General features: G+C 31.8%; 1 protein-coding gene and 1 long non-coding RNA gene across 3 annotated transcripts; both read right to left on the reverse strand.

Annotated features, from left to right (window-relative positions):
* Nucleotides 1-502: 502 nt before the first annotated feature.
* On the reverse strand, nt 503-1,506 carry LOC144543667 (uncharacterized). Its single transcript, XR_013508030.1, has 2 exons — nt 1,299-1,506; nt 503-867 (listed from the first exon to the last, which is right to left on the reverse strand). It is a non-coding gene; the product is annotated as an uncharacterized LOC144543667 (long non-coding RNA).
* Nucleotides 1,507-5,561: 4,055 nt separating this feature from the next.
* Nucleotides 5,562-9,867, reverse strand: APRR2 (CheY-like two-component responsive regulator family protein). 2 transcript variants are annotated; one of them, XM_078326530.1, is made up of 12 exons: nt 9,660-9,867; nt 9,096-9,446; nt 8,754-8,833; nt 8,598-8,664; nt 8,414-8,460; nt 8,228-8,305; nt 7,691-8,137; nt 7,450-7,590; nt 6,923-7,165; nt 6,570-6,635; nt 6,381-6,443; nt 5,562-6,286 (listed from the first exon to the last, which is right to left on the reverse strand). In XM_078326530.1, the coding sequence occupies exons 2-12, from the start codon at nt 9,241-9,243 to the stop codon at nt 6,110-6,112; spliced, it is 1,557 nt and encodes a 518-aa protein (XP_078182656.1). In that variant the 5' UTR covers nt 9,244-9,446; nt 9,660-9,867; the 3' UTR covers nt 5,562-6,109. The 2 variants fall into 2 exon arrangements, with proteins under 2 accessions (XP_078182656.1, XP_078182657.1); XM_078326531.1 differs by having other exon boundaries at nt 9,096-9,289; nt 9,660-9,807.
* Nucleotides 9,868-18,334: the final 8,467 nt, after the last annotated feature.

Raw genomic sequence — 18,334 nt, forward strand, 5'->3', positions numbered from 1 at the left:
TGTTTTGGTAATGTACCATTTCGGCTTGTTTGATTTTAACTTGAGCATCGGCAATAATAAAATTTTGGATTAAATACAAAACACAAATAAATCAAATCTTATGCTTGTCATATATATGTTACTTGCTTTGTTGTCGTTGTTTCTGATATTTGTATTATTATAGCAGCTTTTGTTTTCCATTAATATGGAGAAATTTATGTGGCAAAATAAGAGCTAATTAGTCAACCAATATTTCTAGATAAGAAAATATATTAAAAGAACAAGAATCTCTGCCAGCATTATATGCACTAGTATAACACCAATATTCCCGTCTTTTCCCTTTTTCTTTCTCTTTAAAAAAAAAAAATTCAGTACACAATGAAATAGAATAATTAACATAGATGACACAAGAACAAAAAACATCCTTCTAAATTGGGCATTTGATGTGGATTTGAATACATTTTATGAAAAGAGATCGTTCCACCTCCAATCGAAATATGACACAACTAATAAAAGCGAAATATTTGGCAGAAGCTGTTCAATAAAAAATATATCGTAATTAAAAGGGTAAGGTAAAATGTTAGTAGCCGATAGTGAAGAAAATGCCAGTACAGCGGCTACTGAGAATGAGCGGATGGCTAATGCATTTGCATTTTCCCAGGTTCTCGCTAAGCTGGCAATATTATACCAGAAAAGACCGAAGTAACCGAAAAATGCAACTACTAGCACCGCAAATGCAACTATATTGTAGATAGCAAAGGCTAAGGCAATGATTCCAGCAAAAACCAGATAAATAACTTGCACAAGATGCAAGGCTTGTATGATACAGGATGTATCTCCAGTTGTCACAAGAGGTGAGTTGTCTTGGTGCATAGTCTCCATCATTGACTGTTCCTGGAAAGTTTAATCATGAAAGTTAATTTTTATATTATTGTATGATTTTACAGTAATTATGTTTGAATATTTGGACATAAGTACAATCCAAAGCTCCAAGGCATGCACAGTAACTAATACCTTTTCTTAAGCAAAACAGGCTTAATTATACTGTTTCAACAATTCAACTGCAGTAGAGTTAGGGGTCTCAACGGGTACGATACAGATCGAGTGAAAGTATTTTTATGCCGATCCCCATTAAGCTCATTAAAAAAAAAAAAAAGAAATCTACCCATAACCATACCCGTCTTATTGAATACGACATGGATCGGGTAAACAGATAAAAGAGTGGCATTGACACCCATAACTAGTGAGGAACCAGACTTCATTAAGAAAGAGAAATAGATGAAATTATCTAAAATATCTAGGGGAAAGCATTCATTTACCAGAGAAGCTGCATTGGCAATTGCTGCTTCTCCCATTACCGGCTTCTGTGGATCTTCAATTCCGGTTGAATCCATTGGCAATAGCAAGAAGAAAGAATATATAGAAGAGGGGCTTCTGTAAATGTAATGAATCCACGTCCCTTCACTTGAACGAAGGATATGATATAGAGAAAAGGAATGGTCAACAAGTCAATTGTGGAGGCATAAGTCGTCGTTCTCGTCAAACTGATTAATACTTTTTTATTTTTTATTTTTTGCTTAGATCATGCCCGTAGGCCACTGATCAGTACTTATCATTGCTTAGTTTTTGGCTCATTTGATCAGTGATGAAAAGATCTTTGAATAAACAAAATTTATGTACATGCCACTGGAGCTAGTATCTTTCCATTCGGGTGTAAAAGTCTTTAGGCAGCAAGAGTCTGCTACTGGCAACGTGTTATTGTAGTGGAAAATGAAGATGCTTCACCAATTTTGTCGTATAGTTATACTTAGCCTTAGCCAATATTTTGTGACTTAGTTTAAGTAAATTTAGCATATTTTTGGTGCCTTGCTAATAGCAAGCTTTGGTGGTTATATTGCATGTTACTCAATTTTTGTTTTGTAAAGAGTGATGATGAATTTATTAGGCTGGATAGATAAAAAACAGTCTTTGTAATTATTATATTTCAGCAATGAAATGGACATTTTTTTTGCCTTTAAAAAAAAAAATTAATGAATACAATATATATCTCAATAACAGAAACAGTAACGCCATATATTCGTGAGTTTTACAATTAATTGTTAGCTTAATAATTATAAAACCTCAATTTATCAGAATATTAACGCCAAGGAGCATTTGCCGATTTATAATTATTATCAAAACCTTTGCCGAGTTATAATTACAATCTCTTAATCCAGAACACCTGTTCTTCTTATAATTATAAGTATTACAACCTGTAGTTATTTTTTCTTATTAGACTAATTTATCCTTTCCTTGTACTTGTCTAAGGTGGTCAATGGTAACAGTTTTTGTAAGGTGAACAGTGTAACAAAGACTCGGCAAAAAAGTAAAAATAGGAAAACCGAGGTTGGTACAAAACAGAGCATATTGAACTATAATTTTTAAGTAATGACAAATTTGTCAATTTTTTTTTTAATATTAAACAATTTAAGTGATTAAATTAAAAAATCGGGTGTTAATAAAATTAATGAATTTAGATGGAAAATAATTAATTTTAAAAGTTTGCTTGAGAAACATCTAAATGATAATATTATGATGAGTGAGTATATATATATATTCTCTAAAATTTGCTAAGTAGGGTTCAAATTGCTGGAGTTCATTACTATTTACCTTCATAGTTGACGTATGACGAGGCATTAGTCAAGAAGAAAATGACATCTGAACATGCAAATACACAACCGCACAGGCCCTCAGAGGCGAAGCTACAGTATAAGGGGCCGCATAATCATGCATTTTGAAAAAGCTCAAATAATATTATATCTGTAGTTTTGAACTATTGCCTATCTCCATTGGAAATTTTTGTTTATCCCTGTTGTAGCCCAGCCCAACACATTTTCGCGGCACCAACCCAATTATTTTCTGGCCACAGCTCTGATCGCTATTCTTTGCCCGATAATTATCCGATGCTCGCAGTCGCAGCCCCTTCTCTCTGCTTCTTTTATTGATTCGCGGATTCGGGTAATCGCGAAAGAAAACAAGAGATGTGTTTGGATGTAGCGAGAATAGCGAGAACAGTGAGAATAGTGCTGTTTTGATTCATTCAAATATATTTAGGAATAGCGAGAATAGCGCTGTTCTCGCTGTTCTTGCTATTCTTACAAAAAGTTGAAATAGCAAACGTACTCTCTTAAATGTTCAATCCCTCCATCGCTATTCTAAATGTTCAATCCAAACAACATTCCGAATAGCTTTAAGTCAGCGCTATTTTTAAATAATAGCTATTCTAGCTATTCTTAACCTACTATTCTCAACAGTAGCTATTCTAACTATTCTCTAGTGCATCCGTCTCAAACTTTGCATGGCTTTATGGAAAATCCCAACCGTTTAAATACGTACTGCACGAATCTCAAAGCACACATAATACTGACTCCTACATCTCCCCGAATAGGCACCGGACGCGTTGGTCATGCAAAAGTTGAGATATCTCAGAGGATACGCACTCAAGGTGTGTCGGGTAGTAAGGTGTGAGGCGCGCTAAGGTGGGACTCGTGCGAGGCGGCTTAGCTTGATAACTCTATTTTTTTTTTCTGAACTGCAATTAAATTTTCTTTGAGCTAATATTTCTTTGCTTGATCAATGAACCTGATACGTGAGTTGAAGAGAGATGAAAAGGGAAACTATGGCTGAAGCATGGGGTTTGCAGTGGCGCGCGGAGCTACATGCATTCAGGGATATGGCACTATATTTTGAAAAATGATACCAAGTTGTACATGGTTGGTTTGGATCTGGATTTTTCTACTCCGGATTTGAGTTGTCTACTTCTAATTGAATCAAAGTTTTCGATCAGTGAAATCAGTTGAGTTGCTGCAAATTTAACCGTCTTTGATCAATTTATTTCGAAAAATAACAATAAGAAGAAAGGAATTAAATATGCTACTTTTTTTTTTTCAAAAAATAGACTAAAATATTTTACAAAATAATATTTTGAAATTTAATGTAATGTATTAAATTATTTTATTAGATTTAATTATTTAAAAATGATCCGAATTTTAATATAAGAGTCTTGTTTCAAAGTAAAATTTAATATTTTAATGATTTAGATTAAATTTTATTTTAATAATTTTTTAAAAACAATCGAGTTTTTGATATGATTTGATCGATTCCTACCGATTTTCTCAATTTAATTTGCTTCATAATCAATTACCGATTCCGCTTCCAATGAAAATTATTTAATAATATTTTAATAAATAGTTTAATAATTTAAATGAAATGATAATGATATATAATAATAATTGATACCTACCGGATGAAAATCTTGCTACGCCCGTTTGCTTGATCAATGAACATGACGGAATGATATTTAATTTAGCGATGTCATACAAAGTTAACAAAATAACTGAGAAAGCTCACTTTTATAGATGAATTAGCACAGATGATTTTTATGGACTGTACATCGCATAATTACAGAGAGGTTAAGAGATCCGAATGCTGTTAGATATCAACGCTATTCGCTATATTGATGAATTTGCTTGGAAATTATTTAGACCAGAATTGATGTTTTGAGCATAGTTGACTCCTCTAAGTTTCTAAATTGTGATTTGGGGTTTGTCCCTTGCCGTTATCAGTGATTTGGGTACTATATTTTAATTGGGTTATAGTGTTAATAGTTTAGGAAACTATACTTTAACCGAAATAGGTACGGTATCGATCAGAGATTGAGAAAAGTCCATACTAATATTAATTTTTTATTTATTCTTTAAAATTTGTCAATCAGTATATAAAAAAAATGAACAAATATTTTAGGAATGCATCTAACCTTTTAATTAATTTCTCTTCACAAAAATCACGACAAATTAAGTCTAGTTTAGACTAATTATTCTCATTAAGTTGGTATTGCTGAACAATACCTTCATTCTGATCCTGCTCTACGACCACCTATATCTTGATGTATATAATTGAAGATTCACAGAGGAAGTTGTAACTCTGGCAGACTCTGTCAGACATTTAAAAAAAAAAAAAATTATAGAGGAAGAATCACTTCATTAACTTGACCTATTACTATGTTTGCTGTTTTTTGATATGGTAAAAAAAATACCATTTATTAAAACATCTAATATTTTGAATGAATTTTGTAGTCCTCTCATTTTATGTTATGTTAAATCTCTATTAAAGTTAATTTTTTTTGTTTCATTTAAAAATATTTTTTTTATTTACCTACGTCTGATGAAAATTCTAACTATGCCTTTGTACGTAAAAACTGTTATTTGTAACATCGATACAGTTTGCTTTGTGGACACGGAATGAAATCTGCTGTGATCCGAATTTGATGAACAGTATTCTGAAATCCCTGTCTTTTCAAATCCAACCATTCAACTTTTTCTGTGCACGCATCTTCAAACAGCTAGTTTTTCTATGCACGCATCTCAAAATAAATCAACAATTGGATTTGGAAAAGCAAAGATTTCAGAGTACTGTTCATCAAATTCAGATCGCAGCAGATTTGTTACCTGTGGACACACGATGAACAACAATTACTGAAGCAACAGTACAGAGTACAGACTGTACAGTACTGCATCTTTTTAGAGGAGGAGGAGACAAACAAATTGTTTCGAGCAAGAGCAGTAGAATACAATACAAGCAGTAGCTTCCGCATACAATGACCACACAAGAAAATAAGACTAGACAGTACGTTTACAGCATGAAGCACAAAACTCCAATCTTCAGTGCTGTTACAATGGGTCCCAGTTGTCATTATCAGAACCCCCCTTTTCCCCACAATCGTAGTAACCCCGGCCCACTTGGCAACTTTGGCACTAAATTACAAAATTGGGCTCCTCTGAAAAATGCATGATCATTGACAGGATCGACTTTTACATGTTACATTCTTTTGGAATTTGGTACCCACAAACCCATCAGTTAAAAGAAGCCTGCGCCATTATTATATCGGTGCAACCGTATATATTACACCAGGTCCTTGTAATATTAATTGCTTAATTACCCCTGTTCGATCTTCGATTGTTTCTCTCACTGAACAAAACCTACGGTTGGATATGTCACGAGATTCAAACTACTAGTCACGAGACAAGACTAAATAAAAGTCGACGTGGCTGCGTATAAGCCAGTAAGAGTTGGATATGTGGGGCCGTTGTAATCACGGGAGACTGTGATTGGTGCGTGGGATGTTGGGTAGGACAGGTACGGTGTTGATACCGAGACGGTGTAACTCGGATAAAACCGACTCGGTGGAGGGTGGGGTCAGGCCCAACGGCAGTGGGGCCCACGGCTTCGTCAATGCTTCCTTCACCACCTTGTCTAGTATCTCTTCGTCCTGTACTATGCGTTAACATACTTTTTCAGTACCAGTTAGGGTTACAAAGTTGCAATAATTTCTTGAATATTTTGAAACAAATAAATTTGATTACCAGAGAAAAACCGTTGGAGTTATTATTCTCTGTCCCATTTCTGTCGCATGTCGGTAGCGGCATCTACAAATTTTAAACAAGTAAAGAATAGAAAAGAGTTGCTCCAAATATATATAAAACCATGAAAACACAGAACATCAGAAATGTCATATAATTATTTTTATTTCTGCAAGTTTCATTTCAACTTACTGGTGAAGGGATGTGGCAATGAGCATAAGGCATCCATACCGGGCAACCCCATGTATCAGCATTAACCTAAATAATATGTATCAATTAATAATTAACACACATTTCAAAATCTTGTGAGGAGGTACTGCAAAAATTAAGGGACCTAAAAAAAAGTATTTCGTGCAGTTGTTGCTATCAAAAAAATCGTTAATGATTCACCGACGGTTTATTTAGAATGAACCTTTGTTATAATTTCAACTTATTAACCAATTTGACACAAAAGATACACACTAGCAATATTGAGTTACAAGAATTGTTGGTGATGTGGTGTGTTCTGTGTAGTAGTGTTAGTTATAACATTTTTGAAGAATTACCGCAGGGTAATTAGACTTCCATGGCCAGTTTTCTTGAACTGGTACATGCCAGGGTTGAAATGGCCGATAGTAATTCTGATGGTGATACCACGGTGAAAATGGAGGGACAGTGTAAAATTGGTGAAAAGGAGGTTGAGCTGCAACAATTGGCCTTTGCATGTAACTCTTTGGCCAAGTATCTCGTGGGGTTTTATATCTTTCTTCTTCTTTTGGCAATATATGTCTCCTGTGCATTCGATACTTCTGTGTATAACAAAATTATATAGATTTAATTAGTACCAAAAAAGAACACAAAAATTTATGAGTTTCATTAAATGCATGCATGCGCAGTCCATTTATGAAACCTCTCAAACACAATACAGAAGTAACAATGAAGTACAGTGGGAGCCTTCCATTAAATATAATGAAACATAAATATATATAGATAGATAGATATATAGATATGACAGATCAAACTACCCAAATAAATAAATAGATAAACAGTTAAAACTAAATATTAGTACATTTTTTCAAATAAGATATTCTACCTGCAAGTGGCTAGCAATGTTATGCCTAGTTAGACCTTCAACTTTCATCAAATCAAGAATTTTAGAAGGGATGGCTCTATCTATACCTAGCTGCTCCACTGCTTTAACAAATCTCTTGTGCAATTCCGGTGTCCAATCGACCTTTCTCAACGAAAAAGAAAAGCAAAACCAACTAAAATAAATCCTGAATAGCAACATTTAGTTTCTTGTGAATATTAAGTTAAATACACCACATATCAACCTTAGATTTATTTTTGTTGTCTTTGCTTGCTTGTGATGAAGACCCAATTTTCTTCTTATTTGAACCAGCCGGGCGACAGCTGCCGTGCCTCTCTTTTACCGAACTACATGCATCACTTTTTGATATCTCAATAGAGTTCACCTCCTCTTCATGTTTTGCCAACTCTTTTACTTCTTCATTTTGAGTTTTACTTGGTGCAAGGACTGAATCATTGCAAGTTTTTTCGACAGATTTGATATTTCTTTCTTCTGATTCTTCGTTATTACTACAAATTCTTAATTTGCTTTCCAGCTGTGGCGTCGATGGCCTTGTTAATTTTTCAGGAATTTCGTTTTCACTTCTCTCCACATTTTCTTCTTGGTTTACTTGAAACATGGAAACAACCATTTCTTTAATAGGTTTTAGTGTTCTTACGGTGGTGTCACACTTGTCTCCTGAACTAAATGCCTAGTTAATTAAGAGAGTAACAGCTTAGTAAAATCACAAAAGAAGAATTATATTAACATATATAAGTTGAATGTCAAACCTAATTCATACCTTGTGAATGACATGTTGCCAAATATTTCGTAGTTTGTCTTCTGATAATGGTTTCTGAAGAAACTCTGCTGCACCAAGCTGAAAAGAGCCAAAATGGAATGTATAAACACATTTTTTAACATATATTAAGAGGTTACAAGCTAATTAATCATCTTTTGTAATTATGAAATTAGGTCTCGGACTTACAGCTATGCATTTCAACATGGTGCTCAAGCTAGAATCACTCGATATCACTGCACGACAATTAGATTCCGCATTTGTCAGTATATACGCAAGGGTTGTTTGATAATTGTACATGAAAGAATCAATTGAACATAATATATAGTAAAGAACTTAAGAGATATATAGCAACTATTGTAGCAGTACTTACCGATAACCGGAAGGGTGCATGCTGCTTCAAGAAATTTGTAGCTATGTGAGCAATTATCTGTTGTCATCTGAAAAATACAAACTATGAACAATCTTGTACTTATTTGCTGTAAGACTCACATGATTTTTGTTTCTTAATTTCAAACAAGTATTTTACCTCTAGGACTGCAACATGAAAAGATTCAGACTTCTCTGATATTGCTTTACGTCCTTCTTCAAAATTTCTGTACCAAGAAACTGAAAAAAATGGAAAAACCAAATGAGGATGCAATTAAATAACCTGTCAAAATATTGTAAGAAAATTTTGGAACGTACTAGCATTTACAAATGAGAGGATTCAATTAAAATTTTTAAGCAACTATCAAATTTCATCCGAGAACTTACGAACTGATGAGATCTAAAGATATGAAGACATGCATGCATGACATACATGATCATGCTTCATGCACATACAATAATCTAGGAGAGAAAAAAGAAGGAACAATAAATTTGGACATGCCTATATAGTCCATTTGCTCAAGCTTAGTCTGGGTATGAGATGCCGAATCGGTATCCTTACAAAGGAGAAGAACTCTGAGGCCTTTAGGGAAATCCTTCCACAACTGTAACTCATGATCATATTCTCTGATTTCCTGAAAACACACCATCTCTTTTTTCCTCTCATTCCTTCCTACTCAAATCTCTCTTCATTTACTTTTGATTTATAGCATTACACCATATATTCGCCGTAGATGATATTCAAATCAAAAGCCAATCAAATTCAACTTAGTAGATGATGCATGTAAGTAGATAAAAAGCTGCAAGTTTAATTATGTACATGCAGACTTGCAGAGCACATCCGAAAGCAGATCTGGAAAAAAAAAATAAGTACAAGAAAAAGTGAGCATCGATCAAAGTTGAAGGAGCTTTTGCTGAACATTTACCATGTGTGAGCCTGCGCCTAGGTTTTTAGATTTAGATCTTAATTAGGTTAGAGAGAGAAAAGAGGAAACGATGAAATGATGAGTACATTAGTAAATCATGTCAAAAAAAGTATGTAACAATTGAAGGTGGGGGGATATACTCAAAAGCTACGCCTCTTTGTAGCTAGTGCCTAGTGGAGAAGGAAAATGAAAGGAGATAGAATAGTGCTTGCTGTGGGCTGTGGGCTTCTCTTATTTCTTGCCTTTCTCCTCTTTCTCCTCCTAAGCCGCACAGGAGTGCAATTTTTGTGCATGAGAGAGAGATTGTGAGAAAGAAAGAGATGTGGAGCCAAAAGGTACCTTTTGCACAAGGAGAAATTAAGAAATAGAGAGAGGTATAGAGAGGGGCACACACTCTAAGCATCTCTACTGACAAAAATGATTTCATCTGTATAAACATCAAGATGCACTTTATGTCTATTTTTCGTTCATTTCGAATGATTGTAGCAGTACTTAATTTATTTTAAAATATTAGATAATTATCATTTGACAATAAATTAATTACTTTTAACATATAGTATCATTTGACATAGTACTTTTAACATGAAAGTAATTAATTACCAGATTTTAAAACAGTTAGTTATTACTTTTTTTAAATATTGATCGAGCTTAATTTGTTTTTTAACACTTAATACAGTTATAATTTACGAAGCATGTCTAGTAATTGTAAGAATTGAAACGCTCCTTATTTCGATAAATATATATATATATATATATATATATATATATATAGAGATGGGCTATGGTGCATTGCAATACATAGGCCATGGTGTGCATTGGACCATAAATCACCGATTCAAAGTCCAAATGACCGATCCAAACCGTTCATCTTGTTCTCCATATTAATATGTGCTTGGAGACCAAATTTTATATTTTTTGGAATTTTTTTACTATTTATTAAGCCACTTTGAAAATCGCTGATCCAACGGTGACTGTTTGGAACAGTAAAATCAGAAGCCACCGTTGGATCAACGATTTTCAAAGTGGCTTAATAAATAGTAAAAAAATTCCAAAAAATATAAAATTTGGTCTCCAAGCACATATTAATATGGAGAACAAGATTAACGGTTTGGATCGGTCATTTGGACTTTGAATCGGTGATTTATGGTCCAATGCACACCATGGCCTATGCATTGCAATGCACCATAGCCCATCTCTCTCTCTCTCTCTCTCTCTCTCTCTCTATATATATATATATATATATGAGCTAAAGTGAGTTGCGAAATAAAACGCGTTTCTACTTCACGCTGTATTTTCATTTTGAAAGTCCAAACGACCGATCCGAACCGTTAGATGTTATCTCCATATTGAAATGTGTTTGGAGACCAAATTTTACATTTTTTGGAATTTGTTTACTATTTATTAAGCAATTTTGAAAACTACAGTTTTGCTGTGAACAGTCAAAAATAGTAAAAATTTCTGGACCATTGGATCAGTGATTTTTAAAATTGCTTAATAAATACTAAATTTTTTTTCAAAAAATGTAAAATTTGGTCTCCAAGCACATTTCAATATGGAGATCATGTTGAGCCGTTCGGATCGGTAGTTTGGATTTTAAAATCGCAAAATATGAGTGTGAAATAAAATAGTCGATTTACTTCGCAACTCACCGCAGCATAGCCCATCTCTCTCTCTCTCTCTCTCTCTCTCTCTCTCTCTCTATATATATATATATATATATATATATATATATATATATAGGGCATGGCTAAATTGCTGCCGGCAGCATTTCAGCGGAGGTGCTGCCGGGGCAATATCGTAATTTCTGATGTCCAAACAACAAATCCAAACCATTAGATGTTTAATCTATATTATAATATACTTGGAGACCAAATTTTACATTTTTTGGAATTTTTTTACTATTTATTAAGCTGGTTTGAAAACCGCTGATTTCAATGCTGCATAAATTTACTGAAATCAGCGGTTTTCAAACCAGCTTAATAAATAGTAAAAAAATTCCAAAAAATATAAAATTTGGTCTCCAAGTAGATTATAATATAGATTAAACATCTAACGGTTTGGATTTATTGTTTGGACATCAGAAATTACGATATTGCCCCGGCAGCACCTCCGCTGAAATGCTGCCGGCAGCAATTTAGTCGTGCCCTATATATATATATATATATATTAAAGCAACTACTTTAAGTGTTAAATATTTTTTATTTAGATATTTACACATATTTGTTTAAAAGCTAATAATGACTGATATATATTAACACAAAGTGGGTTATCAGGAAGAATTTATTCATCATGTTTTGTCTTGTCCAAAAATTTCACAACTCTTTGCAATTATCTTCAACTTTTTGTTTGAATTAATAATTCGCCTTTCATCGATTGTACACGTAACATATAAAATTAACTTTATATTTGATGACGATGTATATAATAGTTCTCTTTTTCCTCTTCTACTCTTAATTAGCTTCCCTATTAGTGGAAACAACATATTTAAGCTTAGTAATTAATTTTACAAATTGTTAATTTCATTGAGGATAATTTTGTTGACATTTAATATTTAAACTCACTTTGTTGGATTATCACAAAAAGAAATATTTCATCTGATATATCTCATATGTTTACAAATATTTTTTTTTTCAATTTAGAATTACTTTTAATAAATATCTATTCTTAAGTTATAGATCTTGTTATTAATAATTTTCTTGTAAGATCTTTCTAATTGGTTGACTAAGGTGCGAGTCATTTGGTCAATTAATTAAAAATGACTTCATATTAAATGAGGAGCTGTCAGAAACTGGACTGGACTTGTCAAGTTTCCCATTACTGGAGAACAAAATGTACATATACGGATAGTTGTTCGGTGAAAGCTCGTCGTGTGATTGGTGTTTGGCTTGCAAGAGCTTTAGGCCACAAATTGGCACCAAGACTTTTTGTTGAGAGCATTTGTAAGTTTGTGCACGGAGATGTAAGATGTTCCTTTGTCTCTATCGTTTCTTATTGCCTGTTAAGTTTGGCTTGACGACAACTTGATATACATGCATCTCTTAGGTTTTTTATTTTTATTTTTCTTTTCTTTTCATTGTTGAAGGTTTCATATAGCTTTTTATAGAGTTTGGCTAATATAACATTAGTGTCATTTTAGCTTATATAACACCAACTCTAAAATCTATTAAATTGACTTCGAACGATTAATTCAAACCGTTCAAACCGATTTACATTATGAGTGATGTGTTTACATACAAATTTTTTATATTTTCGAGTTATTTTAGTATCAAATTAAACGGCAAAAATATTGAAAAATTAATGTATTAGAATTAATTTAAAAACTCACACATTTGACCGCTTGACTTAATACTAAATAAATTCGAAAAGTTATAAATTTTGCATGTAAATGCACAACTAATGAAGTAGATCGGTTTGAATGGTTTGGATTCACCGTTTGAAGTCGATTTGATAGGTTTTAGAGTTGGTGTTATATAGGTGGAAATGACACTGATATTATACTAGTCAAACTCCTTTTTATATTGAAAAAAGTTGCTATATATTTTATAAACATATCACAACTGAATTTTGTTCAAATTAAACATTGTTATTTTATAATTTTAACATAGCTTTAAAGAGCCATATTGTGTCATGCTCTATTTTTGCCAAACACATTTGTCAATCCAATGCAAACTTTTTTATTAAATATAAGTCCTATGTAATTTGAATTCGTACATGATTTATAGTTGGAAGCAAAAAACAATGCAATAAGACGATGTAGTCTGTTACATTAATTGGAGGAAAAAATATATAAGAAAAATAATAAAAGAACTTAAGAAAAAAAAGTAATTAAAAAAACTTATATTGATGATACATTTATTTGACGATATATAGTGCATGGTAATATTTTTTTAATAATTTTGAAAAAATAAATAAAATGAAATTAAGTGCAATGAATATATCAATTGGTCATTATCCATCAAGCGTCTTAGTTATATTAGCACTCGATATAGCACCAAATTTAATACATTATTGATCTAATTAATTATAAAATAAATTTATAATTTTATTTTCATTTGATAACATTATTGTCGATTATCACAGTTCTCATATAGATATGATTGTCTATCCCTTTTCATTACAGATTTACAGTACCTAATTAGACACATGTAGAGTGTATCAAAAGGTATGGGGACCGTAACAAACATATATCAAATATCAAATTGATTCAATGTATCAATGATTACATGGGTAAATCCTGATTGCCCCCACCAACCTATCTGCTTTTGGCATAGAGCTCTCTCTCTCTTTCTCTCTCCATTTATAGTTGTTAGTTCATCTCAGATGTGCAACAACTTTACATAATTTAATTTTTTTAGCAAACTGTTTCTCTGCCAAGTAGTGTTTTTTTTTTTTCCAAAACAAGACCGGATCGGACCGGCCGACTTAACCCAAATTTATCAAAATAGAGAAACTCTTTTTTTTTTTGATATCTAGACAGAGACTATCCAGTGTACAAAAGGAGATTTGTTTACAACTTCCAAAATAAAGGAAGTCAGCTTAAGATTTGACAAGTGAAGCGAAATTTAATAGTTTTGATCTCACCAATCATATAATATGTGTAAGAGTTTGTTGAATAAATTAGATGAGTGAGTCTAAGGTACTTTGCAATGCGCAGATTGATTTGTGCATATTTCTATTTTTAAAGTTCGAATATAATTTGATTCAAGCCATACACTCAATATGATATTTATATAAAAATGTACTTCAAAATTCAATTTTATGTTTTCTTTATAAAAATGTACACTCAATATTTCTGTTTTTAAAGTTTAAATATATAGTTGATTCGAATCAGTCAACATAATTCTATATACAAATGTACTTGAAAACCCAATTTTACGTTTTTTTTATACTTTTTTACTATTCTTAAATAGGTTGAAAATTACTTAAACTAAAAATTCTAGCTCATCTAGAAATAGTGATTTTCTACCTATAAAAAAATAGTAAAAGATTCTAAAAGAAATGTAATTTGGTCTACATTTTCATATAGAGATCATCCTGACCAGTTTAAACTGATTGTTTGGATTTAAAAAATAAAAATATGGATCAATATCACAAATTTATTTGCGCATTACAAATTAAGTATCAAAGGTTCACACTACACTTAATCAGACGAAGCAATCAGAGGAAATAATGAATATGTAGACTCGTACCTCATCCGGCTCAACTCTTGACCCGACCAGTCAAATTATTATTTTTTTATTGAAAATCCTCGCAGAAGCTGTGAAATCGTGAGGGGGAATCGAACTCTCGACTTTTGAGTACAACAACTCTAGAACTTTTTTCTAGCCAATTGTGCTACCTCCCCTTTCTCAACCAGTCAAATAATTAATTAGCAAATATTTAGTTGAACCAAGTTGGCGGTTGAGTTGATTTTGTTGTGTCATCACTAGTTAATATTATTGCCACTTTAATTACCTATAATCTTACTATAAATATATGTGATTAGGAAAGACGTTTTTCTTTTCTTTTCTTTTCTTTTTTAAAGAAAAATGGGGGGTTTCTACCGATTTCATTAATATTGAAATCATATCAAAGAGGGTATTGGTACCAAGCAGCTGGTACCAACCCCTGATTGTTCAAAAGATAACTAGTTATAGCTACAATTAAATAATCCATATCACAACCCTTGTCACAAAAACAACTAACAAAGATATCCAAATCAAAACAGAACAAAACAAGTCATATATAGCCAACAGAGGATCAAACACAAAAAAGTATCAACACAGGAATTCTACTGTATCAGTTCATAAAAATAAGCAACCTCTACCCTTCATCTCCTACGTTTCCACACGTACTCATGAGTATGATCAAGAGTAGAGTCAGACTTTCAAGTTATGAGTGTCAAATATAAATGAATATCAAGTATATAAAATTTTCATCCTACGAATAAAGTTAATTGCATAGTATTCATAACATTTTACTCTAAATATTATAGATAATACTGTATAAATACATATATTTAAAAACAAAATTGGAGTCAGTTAATACCATTCCTACGTAAATGGTGGATCTGCCCCTGATTATGATATAGGTACTACATATGTCATACATATAATTTTCAATTTACAATTTACAAATTAATATTTACTTTTTTATTATTGTCAAAATTATCAAGATAAATAATAGTGAAGTATGATATAGTCAATTAATACCATTCGTGAATGGTGGATCTGCCCATGATTATGATATAGGTATTGTATATAGAGGAGGGTTCAAATGCCTCCATGTTTTTGTGCCTCCATCATGCCTCCATCTCTCTCCATCATTTTCAAAGTTCAAATAGTCGATCTGAACCGCTCAACCTAAACTCCATACTAAAATATGTTTGGAGACCAAATTTTATATTTTTAGAAAATTTTTTACTATTTTTTTGGATAGGTACAAAAATACTGTTTTTAGATGGTTCAGATTTACTGATTTTGTACCTATCTAAAAAAATAGTAAAAAAATTCCTAAAAATATAAAATTTGGTCTCCAAACATATTTTAGTATGGAGGTTAGGTTGAGCGGTTCGGATCGACTGTTTGAACTTTGAAAATGATGGAGGGAGATGGAGGCATGATGGAGGCACAAAAACATGGAGGCATTTGAACTCTCCTCTTGTATATATCATACATATAATTTTGAATTTACAATTTACAATTTAATCTTCTATGACGACAAGTATCTTTATTTATTTTTTATTTTGAACAACAACTTTTGTAAAACTCAAATAATATAATAAAATTACTAGGTGTGTTCTATGTCAATATCTCAACATGCGCATGACATAATTATATATTGCTTTTTTGACGGAATTTAAAAAAAAATGTAAAAAAAAATGTTAATAGTTACTTGTAAAAAAAAATTAGATTTTTACGAGCTCTACATTTTATTTAATTATTTAAAACAAATATCGAAGTTAGACCAAATTGCTGACAAGCGGACTTCGCGAAATAACCTTTTGGGGAGAAAAATTCAAAGAGACCCAATAGCATTTTAGTGTCATTCACAACTTTGATAATGAATGTAATTACACTACTGCAGAATTTTTTATTGTACACGGTTAAAAACTGAGTTTATACACAATTTTGACGGTGTTTAAATACATCGAATATAAAAAATATCAATAAATTGTACACAGTTGTAGAATGTATATGTTTCTAAAACAACGTTATTTTTTCCGCAAATTATTCATACACAGTTTTTTATTTTAAAATCGTCTTTGAAAATACCTTTCAAATCTGGTTTTAATATAAAAATTATGTATGCATTAATATAGAAAATACTATATTTTATAAGAGGAGGGTTCAAATGCCTCCATTTTTTGTGCTTCCACCATGCCTCTATTTTTTAAAACTTTAATAACTCAAAATTTAAAGCTTAAAAGTCAAAATAAAACCGTTAGATGTGATCTATATTATTTTCTCTATGTGCTCATAAAAAATTATCACATTTCAATTTTGTTTTTATGTGAATCAATAAAATAAAAAATCAACGTCTAGAAATCATCCACATTAGTGCGTTTTTTACAAGCTAAATAAAATTTAAATGTCATAATTTTTTGCACGTGCATAAATAAAATGATATAGATCATATCCAACGGTTTTATTTTAACTTTTAAGTTTTAAATTTTGAATTATTAAAGTTTTTAAATCTAGAGGCATGATGAAGGCACAAAAAATGGAGGCATTTGAACCCTCCTCATTATAAAACTATGAATTTAAAGATAGCACATATAAAAAAACAATACATTTATTTAACAATATAAATAACATTTACAGTTACATTACACAAATAAAACATGAACTTAATTATTCATTACAACAATTAATGTACTAACTACAAAAAATGAAAATACAACAAGAAAATTCTAAATCTGACTTTACACACATTTATATAAATAATGTCAAAGAAAAAAAAACATGATAAAGGAGTACCAAATTGAAAATTAAAAAGAAAAAAACTTAAACGAAAACTTCAACTCAAGTCTTGAGACTCTTTTCTTTATTTTCTGAACTTAAAAAATGCAAGAACTCTTGTGTTCCCATGTAAATCATGTAGATCTCCTCGTGGAGCTTTCTAAATTGGAGTCATACACTAACATTAGACACTCGAGTGAAAAATTGTTTGAAGTTTCTTCGTCTCTGATCTCCTTTTCAGTGAAAATGTCATCTTGCCTTACAACTTGCTCTAACCTCCACTTCTTTTGTATTAATAAATGGTGTCTGAGTTGTTTCACATTAGTTTAGAATATGGACTAATATGAATTTACACTTCACAGGTGTTTAGTAATTGCAATGGTCATATAGTTATATATTGCACAAAGTTGATATTCATTAACTTTCTAACAAAATTTCCATGTTGCCGAGCAGGGCCTTAAAGAAATGCATGTATATGGAAAATGTGTTTTAGAAATGATAGAGATATTGTATCATAACAGGAAAGCATAGGTCGATGACGTGACATTTTTTGTATTTATTTAATCACACACGGATCATACAATAAAACAGTGTATGATTTCGAACATGAATTTTTTTTTTTTTGAAAAATCATGTTGAACATTCATCCATGGTTAGTAGCAAGGTTCTAAATAGCGCGCTATAGCGTTTTCAGACCATAAAAGCTATGGCGCTATCAGAGCTATAGCGCGGAATAGCGGCGCTATTTGAGAATAGCGCTGTTTTTTTAATCAGTCCGCTATGACGCGATAAACGCTATTTAAACCTTTGGTTAGTAGAAAAAAGACTGTGTGTGATTACAAAAATGATTTTTTTCCAAAAAAATCCTGCAAAAC

Source organism: Carex rostrata, chromosome 25 (assembly GCF_964058835.1).
Source record: "Carex rostrata chromosome 25, lpCarRost1.2, whole genome shotgun sequence".
Taxonomy (NCBI): Eukaryota; Viridiplantae; Streptophyta; class Magnoliopsida; order Poales; family Cyperaceae; genus Carex; species Carex rostrata.

Coding starts and splice junctions, on each gene's coding strand:
- APRR2 (XM_078326530.1), bottom strand. CDS start 9,243: ATGGTGTGTTTTCAGGAAATCAGAGAATATGATCATGAGTTACAGTTG. Junction 7,166..7,449: donor ACATTGCTAGCCACTTGCAG/GTAGAATATCTT, acceptor TGTTATACACAG/AAGTATCGAATGCACAGGAG. Junction 6,444..6,569: donor ATTGCCACATCCCTTCACCA/GTAAGTTGAAAT, acceptor TAAAATTTGTAG/ATGCCGCTACCGACATGCGA.